This window comes from Corvus brachyrhynchos, unplaced genomic scaffold (genome assembly GCF_000691975.1).
Source record: "Corvus brachyrhynchos isolate BGI_N302 unplaced genomic scaffold, ASM69197v1 scaffold4, whole genome shotgun sequence".
NCBI classification, from domain to species: Eukaryota; Metazoa; Chordata; class Aves; order Passeriformes; family Corvidae; genus Corvus; species Corvus brachyrhynchos.
The window spans coordinates 2666559-2675992 of record NW_008237878.1 but is presented as its reverse complement, the minus strand read 5'-3'; the positions used below and the strand labels follow the sequence as shown (position 1 = coordinate 2675992).

The 9434-nt window shown below is 54.4% G+C and overlaps 1 protein-coding gene across 2 annotated transcripts in view; it reads right to left on the bottom strand.

The window, feature by feature from the left end:
* Positions 1–2976: 2976 nt before the first annotated feature.
* Positions 2977–9434, bottom strand: part of GLYCTK (glycerate kinase) — a 12458-nt gene continuing 6000 nt past the window's right edge. For both annotated transcript variants that reach the window (XM_017732379.1, XM_017732380.1), the window contains exons 3-5: positions 8907–9059; positions 6895–7070; positions 2977–6279 (exon numbers count right to left, since the gene is read on the bottom strand). In XM_017732379.1, coding sequence (XP_017587868.1) covers positions 5371–6279; positions 6895–7070; positions 8907–9059 — 1238 coding nt within the window. In that variant the 3' untranslated portion in view covers positions 2977–5370. The remainder of the gene's footprint in view (positions 6280–6894; positions 7071–8906; positions 9060–9434) is intronic.

Genomic DNA, 9434 nt, shown 5'->3' with positions numbered 1-9434 from the left:
GGTTGGTTGGTTGGTTCCGGTTTGGGTTTTTTTAGCTAGAAGCAGCTCTTCCCTTCTCAGTTTGTGTCTGGGCTGCACTGCATGAGCCTGCACCCACCACCGTTCCCTGCTGCCCCAGGCACTGCTCCAGGTTTCCCATCCCGCGGATGCCAGAATCGCTGCCGGGATGTGAGCAGAAATGCAGGAGGAGAGGAGGTGGCACAAACAGCCCTTTTTGCTGGCCACCACTTGGCTTCATCCCCAGCTCTGCTTGGGTGGGCTCCCAGCGGAGCCTGCCCTGGTTGACCCCCACCCCAGAACACGGGGTTGTGCCAGTGTTGCTCCATGAGCACTCACTGGAGGAGCAGCTCCCTGGTTTCCTTCCACCCACATCCACCTCCTTAGTGGAGGATCCACACTTGTTCACGCCAGTGCCTGGCCCCCTGTCAAGAGCTCCTGCAGGCAGCCAGGAGCTGCTCCTAATGGGCTGCCAGGGGATTTGGGCTCTGACAGCTGGGTGCTGACAGCTCCCCGCAACCGCTCGCTCCAGCTGCCGAGCCCTCCTCTCCCTGTTCATGGGGAGAAGGATGCTCTGACCTCCACAGGGAGGAGGCTGGCTCCTTTTCCTCCCTTCACCAGGTGTCTGTGATGGTGCTGGAGGGCTGTGGTACCCATTGCCTTGGTGGGGCTGGTAAAGCCTTGAAGGATGATGGTGGTACAAGCAGAGTGTTCCCAGGCTGGAGGAGCTCCTGCAGGGTGATGCTCCAGGATGGGGATTGTGAGAGGGGAGGAGGTCTGGGTGTAGCACAGAGCAAGTCTTGTCACAGCTCCCAGCAGGGAGTTGGGATGGGAGGCCCTTGTAAGCTGGGAGAGCTGGGAGCAAGCGCTGACATCTCCTGGGGCTCCTCTCCAGCAGCTCTGGGGCCTCCCACGCTTTCTCCTGGCTGACACATCACCTCTCTTTTCTGCTTGATACAGGCCTTCTGTGTCTCCCCACAGACCCCGTACAGGGGCTGGGGGGAATCCTGGGGGGTCCCTGAGGGGACTGTCCCGTCGTCCTCCAGCACAGAGCATCTCGCAGCCTGCCGTCTTGTATGGCTTTTTATTCCTATGTGATTATACATCCCACTTCATATAGGGATTGAAGCCGTGCAATACGCTGGGGTCCTACGGCGGAGAGCAGCCCTTGTGCCACGGGAGCCGGCCTCGGAGGAGCCACCAGAGCTGTTCCTTGGGGTGCTGGAGGAGGATTGCTGGCCTCAGCCTGGACTCCGTCCTGCATCCCAGGCTCCCCAGCCCTCTTGGGATGCAGGTGAGGGGTGCCAAGCTGCTTTGGGGTGAGGCCAGCACAAGCCCACTCCTTGCATTGCACACCCTTGAAAGAGTGAGCCTGGTTCTGCACCACATCTGCTGTGGAGAGCCGTGGTGACTGCACTGGTGGGCTCAACCCTGGGGAATCTGCTGCTTTGGTTTTGTCCCTGACTATCCTGGGAGATGGGCAACAGCTTCTAGGTGCAGGCACTGCCAGCAGCACAGGGGAGGAGGAAGAGGAAGAAGAGGAAAAAGATGCTGAGGAATGGCCACGACAGCAAGGGCTGCCCCAGGCACAATGCTCTTCAAGGTTTCTCAAGAGGCCTCAGCTGCTCTTTCAAGGTTTGTGTTATATCTGTCACATTGGCAAAAATAGTGAAAACTGTGCTTTGTGGAGGAGATGAAAGGCAGCCCCTTCCAATGCCTCCATAAAGAAGGGCCCCATTAACACCTAGTGAATTATTGGCCATTAATCAGCCTCCGTGCAAAATAAAACCATCCACATTTATCATTATTGGATCCTTAATGAAGTGATAATGGGAATGCTGGGGAGCTGTGATATTAATGTCTTCTAAGAGGCAAGAGCAGAGCCAAGGGTGGCAGCCAAGATTTTTAATTTACTGCCAAAAGCTCGTGCTGTTAATAACGCTGTTACTTCTCCTGGCTGTTAGCACTGTTTGGCTACGAGCTGCCCACTTAGGAGAGCCAATCAACCCTGAACACATCCAGACTTTGTTCACCCACTCCCCACCCAGCATCTGGGCATGTTTTTACCACTCACTGTCCCAGTGTCCCCTGCCCATGTGTAGGGATATGGCCAGGGAGCTGCTGGCCATCTTCACCCAACTGCCTCCTTCCTGAAGTCTGGCTGGTGTAGAAAGTTTTGCTTTTCTGATAAAAAGGGAAGGGACTGGGAGTGTCAAGCCTGAGTGGCTCTTATTGTCCTCACTCTCTCTGTGACTTTCCTCCTTAGGCACAAGCACCCCAGAGCCAGGGCGGCACGGAGCTGGTCCCAGCAGAGCCCACACACTGGGGTTGCTTGGTGTGACCACAGCCACGCTCTGGTTTCTTCATTTGCATGGCTTTACTCCCACGAGGCCAATATCCCATCCAGGACGGCACAGACAAGCTGCAAAGCCCTGCTCAGCAGTGGTGACTCACTCGAGTGAGATGGGAAACTCATTGCTCCTGCCAGCCCAGATGCAAATTGTTACCAGGCAGGTAAGGATGCTCTCGTGTCTTAACATTTGTGTTATCCCACAAGTCCTCCTAAACCTGACCAGTGTGCCCCAAATGTATGTTGGCTCATGTGTGGGGCCTTTTGCCCTTTTGTGAAGGGACCGCAGCTCAGAGGGAGCTGGATTTGGGCTGGAGCAATAGCAGACAATTCCCTGCTGAGTGCTATCCAGAGGAATAAGATGATGCTTTGTCTGTGAGGGCTGCACACACTCCAACGCTCCTTTTGTCCCTAGGCAGAAGCTGCCCAAGGTCCACCCAAACAGCCCTTCAGAAATGGAGCTTTGAGTTATCCAGGTAGAAGCATCAGAGAAGTATTTTTGTAGCCTGGGTGTTCTTGCTGAACCTTCCCCTGGCCTGTTATCTCCTCATTAGGAAAGAAAGGACAAGAACAAAATCCATGTATGGCAGCCAAGCAAAGGTAGATGGGAAATGTACTTCAAATAGATCCATCCTTTCAACAAACCTTTTATTAGACTTCTCCCCAACACACACTCTTTAATTGTTATGAAAAGCCACCATTCAGGAAGCAAGGACAATGCTCAGGCTACCTGAGGTAGGCATTTCCCAGGAGAAGCCAGCCAGCACTAGCCCAAGGTCCTCTGAACTTGACTGGGAGGCAGCACAAGCAGCAACTCCAAGGACCAGGGTGGTGCTCAGCAATGTGGCAGAGCGGTGGCCGGGGGTTATGGTGGGCCCGTGGCAGTGTGCCCAGGCTGGCACTGCTGAAGTGACCCTTCTGCCAGGCACCCCAGCCCGAAACCGGAGTCACTCTGCATTCTGCTGGAGCAGAATAGTCCAGGGAGCATTCCCCACGTTGTGGAGCCAGCTTTAGGCAGTTATCCTGGCTGCAGCCAGACTTTTGGCTGTATCGCTGCCCGTGTTAGTGCCCCTGTGGAGCTGCCCTGCTGGGCATGGAGCAGGCGACCTGCCAACGACCTCCGGAGAAAAACACACGGCACAAAGCAGCTCCTCCTGCACAACCACCCCCCGACATTACAGAGGCACAGCGAGCTCTATAACTCTTGGCAGATTTTCCCCAGCAGATCTCGGAGCTGTTTGCCAGTGTGAGCAAGTTCAGGCATGTTACAGAAGACCTTCAGACTCTGAGGACAAATGAGATGCGGGGATGTGTTTAAACCACCGGGCAAGACTGGGGTTTTGAAATTCCCAGGGTTGTGCCTTACTCTGAGCCTGGGCTGTCGCCCAGACAGTCCAGCTGCCAGCCTGGCATCGACACCAGGCCCCATGATGGTCCTGCTGATATCCCTACTTGTTAGATATTGGCTTCAAAACCAAAATAGGAGGTTTTGCATCTTCCTCAAAACCCCACCCTCTGATCCACCTTGAAGTGGGGCGCAGAGCAACTGTTCAGTGAGACACCACAACTCAGGGTGGTGGCACAATGGTGTATTTATGTCATGAGATGAGATCAGCCACACGGAGTAGGTCGGTCTGTCTGGAAAGAGTCTGAGTCAAGCGTGTCCTATTACATTAGAGCTGGATTTTCAAAGGAGCTCAGCTCCCACTTAGGCTCTGTAACAAACAGATGGATATTCAAAAGGAGTCAGACGTGCTGGGTCATACTGGCTGCTGAGCTGAAGTCCTTTGAATATCCAGCCAAACCGTCAGTGTGCCTGTTGCTGCAGGCAAAGCCCTCCTGAAATCCAGCCTCACTGTGAGATCCATGTCCTGGGAAACCAAGCTCATCTCTGCTCTCCCACATATCACACTGCAGTAGGTGACAAAAACGTGATAACCACTGTGTCCTCGTGCATGTGGGGGGAGCAGCTCCCTGTCAGAGCACAGCTCTGGCAGATTTGCCCTTTGATCAGCTCAGCAGCATGGGTCAGGAGAGCTGAGCATGAAGGTTTCCTTGCCTTTTGTTCTGTGGAATTAGCAGTTAATCAGAATGACAGTGACTTCTGCCTTAGCGCAGAGGAAAGGTCAGTGGCTCAGGCTGGATGCACGACAGTTTTCTAGACAGCTGGAAAACAACACCATGAAAGCTCATAGCATACATGCTGCTGGCACGGAGGCTTTCCCAACAGGGACCAGCAGGGAAGATGTTCCTGTGGAGGGAAGGAAGCTGGAGGAGGACTCCACTCGGCTGGCTTGTCACTGCCCTTCATTCGTCCCCATCCTTACACTGCACAGTGAAGGTATGTCATCCTCTTTGTCACTGTGCACTGCTTGTGTCACCCAGCCAGTATCAAGAACTTCTCTCTGCCAATGTGCTTCTTAGCCACAGTCCTAGGTGTGCATCCTGCTGGGCTTGGGGTCTCTGTCACTTCAGTACCCTGGTGTGGGAAGAGCTGTAGGGCACTGTTCTGGCATGTGGGGCAGGTGCTGGAGTCCCCTTCCCACCACATTCCCCCAGCACCTCCATGCCTCAGGTGAGCAGGCCTTGCTGTTATTGCTTTTACATCCTTCAGTCACTGTAATTTGCTCTAGTGAACCCCTAAAACCGCACTGCTGAGCTGCTCTTGAGCTGGGAGCACTGGAAGTACAACAGTGCATCAAGGGCTCTCCCTGGTAACCATGCCACAGCCTCAACTTCCCCACACTCTTAAATTAACTATAGTTGAAGCAGTCACAAGTCTTAAATCCAGTCTCCTTGTCTGTAATGTGACCTCTTACCTTCCTCTGATCCCTCCAATTATAAGTGCTTGTTTTTGCTGTGGACATCCACTCGTGTCTAATTAGTGGATTGTTTCTGTCAAGGACAGTAGCAGCCTCGACAGTGAGCCCTAATTTAAGTAGTTTGCATTTGTCTGCAGCATTGGTGCGTTCATATACTCCTGCTCCTAATTAACTGCATCTGGATATCTGCAGAGGGAGCTCTCATGATCTCTCCATGGCTCTAATTAAAATGGCCTGGATGTCCATGACATTGGTGCCTGTCAAGCCTGTCACCAGGAGGTGATGCCCACCTTGGAAGTGGCTGAAGAACGTGTAGGAGTCGTTGTTCCTGAGAAAGGCCTCCACATCCAAGCCCTCCTGAAGCGCCTCAGCCACCAGCCCTGGGCTGCAGAAGGCTCCTGCTGCCTCCGTTGGCCCGTCCTGCCCGTCTGTTCCCCCGCTGAGGAAGAGGATCTCACACCTCCCTTGGGGGCTGCTGGCTCCTGTGCAGGCCTGAGCCCTGTGCAGCCCCAGCGCCACACGCAGGGCCAGCTCCTGGTTTCTCCCTCCCTTGCCGGTTCCTTGGAGCTGGACTGTGGTTTCTCCACCAGCCAGGATGCAGACTGGTCTGTCAGGCCCTAATCCTCGCAGGGCCTGTAGAAACTCATCAAGCTCCAAACCTGGGATCTGTAGCTCTGCTGCCAGCTGCAGGAGATTCCCCCTCAGCTCGTCACTCAGGGGCCCGTCTCCGAGGCCGGCGAAGCCCAGGCAGACCAGCTGGATCAGCTGGCAGTACAGCGTGGCAACACGGCCGACTTCCCCATGGACTGCTGCACTCAGGACCAGAGCTGCATAGCCCAGGCCCTCGGCCTGGTGTTTGGCCTCTTCCAAAGCCAGTGTGTTTGACCCAAGGATGATGTTGGAAACGTGGGAGTAGTTTTCTGGAGCAGTGGGCTTGGTGGGAGAGCTGGAGAGGACCGTTTCCACTGACTTGGGCAGGTTGTGCAGCAGGTTGTATTTGGTGAGTATCTGAAGGCAGTCTTGGACACTGTGGGAGCTGGCAGCAGTGGGCCCACTTGCTATGATGTCCAGGGGGTCACCTATCACGTCAGACAGGATGAGACTCACCACCTGTGGAAAGAAATGCCCACAGATTATTGCAGGAGGCAAAGACAGGTGACCACACAAGAGCCCTGGCACAAGCACTGATCTGAGTGCCACCCCCACATCAAAGCAGATGGAAACAGGGTAGGTTTGTGACTATTTTTATTTTATGGACCTGTGAGTGTCACTTTGCCCTTCTCAAACCCACAGATTTGCAGTCCCCTTTGAAGTTGGACCATCATGTTGGAAGATGTAGCCTGTGACACTGCACTTGTCAGGCCCAACCCAGTGTGGATTCGGCAATGGCACACGCTGAGAACAGCCCCCAGGGGAGCCAAGGGTCAGAGTCAGCCTTGAAAGTGCTGTGCTGAAGCACCAACACTTGGAAGTGCCTGCTGGGTGTGGGCTGTGGTCTGCAGAGAGTGGCGTGATGGGATGGCTGATGTTTCCCAAGTCTGAATTCCCACTCTTCCATCTCTGTCTCCCTGAGAGTTTCGGTCCTTAGTGAAACCTCAGCCAGAGGGCCCCAAAACAGTGTGCAGAGTTCACTCAGTATAGAGAAAAACCTTGCAAGTTGATTAAACCTCTATTTTGAGGGTAGATGGGTGATCTCTGGGCAAGCAGGGGCTTTCCCTTGGTTACCCGTGCAGGATGTGCCAGCTGGGCCAGCCCTCCACCCTTCAGCACGGACAGAGTCTTCCGGACAATGTTCAGCTCCTGTATGGCAGCTCCTCGGGAAGCCAACAGCTTTGTGAGTTTCTCCTTCTCTTCAAGGAGCATGGGAGGGATGGGAGCAGGCAGTAGGGCTGATCCACCCCCTAGGATGCAGAAGAGATGGTAAGGATGTCAGGATAGAAGGAAAAGGAGGACAAAGGAGAGCAAGGCTTGAACCTTTTCTCTTCCCTCACCAGTGTCTGGAGGGAAGGCAGAGGTGATTGGGGACCTAAGCTAACATCTCTGGAGAATTCAGTCATCTTCACCAATGGGTTTTATTTACTGCTGTCCTGCACTCTCTGCAGTCAGCTACACTTCACCCAGGCAGTGTGAGCCTGGCTGGATGGGGGCACCACAAGCCTGCAGTGTTGTGGGGATGACAGAAAAGCGACAGCAACTACCCTCACCTCTGCACTGGGCTACAAGTGGGTCCTCACACTGATATTCAATGACTGCCTGGGTGGGTGAGCAGGGAGCACGGCCTCCACAGCTCACACTGCAGTCAGTGCTGGGCACATGGGGACACTGCCTGCTTTGGTGGCTCCATTTATTCAGGATAGTGTGTAAAAACACTGGCTAGGGATGCAGCAAGATTGGAAAGTGCTGAACAGCACTCATCTAGGCCTGGGAGGGAAGAAAAGGGGGGCAGTAATGCAAAGGACAAAGCACACCCAGAGTCCAGGGTGATAGCTTCACTGATGGGAATTCTGTCTGATACAAGCAGGCATTGGAAATGTGGAAAAAAAGGCAAGGTTCTAATGGAAAAGTGGAATGGATGGAAAACACAGAGGAGAAAAGAGCAAGGTCTGTGCAGAGAGTGAACACGCACAGAAGTACAGCTGAAAGCTACTGTCAAAATGCAAAGGCTGCTCAGAGGTTTGAGACAAATCAGCATCAATAAAACATGATGAGCAAGAAAAACAAATGCAAATGCTTGCGTTTCAGTCAATAGCCAGGGATCTAGCTGAGAGGCAGGAGCAGTTGGGGACCGGCTGCTGTGTGGGAGTGCACATGCATAGGGAGTCACAGCCACGGGGAGATCCTGTACCAGCTCCCTGAAGGGCTGAGGAGTCTCTTGGAGATCCCTGTAGCCAAAAGACAGGAGGAAGCTCAGGGGAATCCCCAGAAAGCATAGCTAGCTTCCAATCACTTGGGTGTTTGCCTAATGGCACTGCTCTCTCTGTACTGGATCAGGCTTCAGCATCCACAGAGGAATAAACACTGAGCAGAGAAGACCAAGGCAGTTCTGCAGAGCTGCTCTCAGCCCCTGCATGCTTTTGCCCTGTCACACCCACTGAGCTCAGGATGAGGTGATGTCACTGCATCCCTCTGATGCACCTTCTTACACAGCCCTGGATCTGGGGACAGCCTGGGGGCCAGCAGCCAGGCCCTGGGGGTGTGCAGGGCTGCTCCTGCAAGGCAGGCAGCTTACTGTGTGGTACCTGGAGGCCTCATTTCCATTGGCTGGGAAGGAGCCAAGCCCTGGGAAAGGTCAGTCCCAAATTTCAGCTTTCAGACGCACACTCCTGCACAAATTCAGAGCATGCAAGTCCACCAAGTGCTTGCTTCTCCAAGTCTGCATCCCCAAATGTAAGGAGGGGGCAGGAAGAAAGTGCCTCCTTGCCAAGAGGTGAGAACAGCTGCCAGGCTGGGCCCAGAGGTGCCACTTCACTGTGGTGGCACAATGGCAGGACCCAGCCTGTGCAGCCCAGCCTCTTTCCAGTGCTGGGAGGCGTGTCCACTGCAGCAGCAGGAAGCCCTGTGCTGTCTCTTGCTGCATCCCTGGAGAAAGGATGGCAGAAGAGGGAGGAAAAATCAGAGGTGCAAGCGTCCATGCTGAAGGGGTTGGCACAGCACAGTGCTCCCTTGCTGCACGGCTGTGGGTGGGCAGGCAGCTGGGGGCCCTCAGCAGATCCCATTCTCTGGGATCCCCACTCTACCTGAGATGAGCACAAGGAGCAGGTCATCTGCAGTCAGACCCTCAGCCAGCTCCTGGATGGCAGCTGCTCCCTTCAGAGCCTCTGTGTCTGGGAGGTTGTTCTTGGCGCCTTCAATGACCTGGATTTTGCTGTGTGGCTTCAGCAGCATCTCCCTGGTGAGGTAAGAGAGGCAATCACACCACGGATCTGTGCACCCACACAGGCAGCCAGGCTGTCACCTGCGGGTGCCTGGTGTACCAGTGGCATACAGTGAGTGACCAGGACAGGGAGATGGCCTTTGCTGAGTGTTCCCCATAGCTGGAGAGGCAGCACTACCAGCACGAGAGGTGGGCTGTGTCACTGGTGTCACTGGGACGTGATGGTGGTTGAAGATGAGAGCGGTGGGGTTGACAGGGTGGGCAACAGCACAAGGACAGCTGGAAAGGACTTAAGGTGTTCTCAGAAACATCCCACAGAGGACAAATCCAGCAGCCTACACCCCTCCTTCCTGCTCCCCAGAATTGTCCAGAAACAGTCCTTACTGCATTC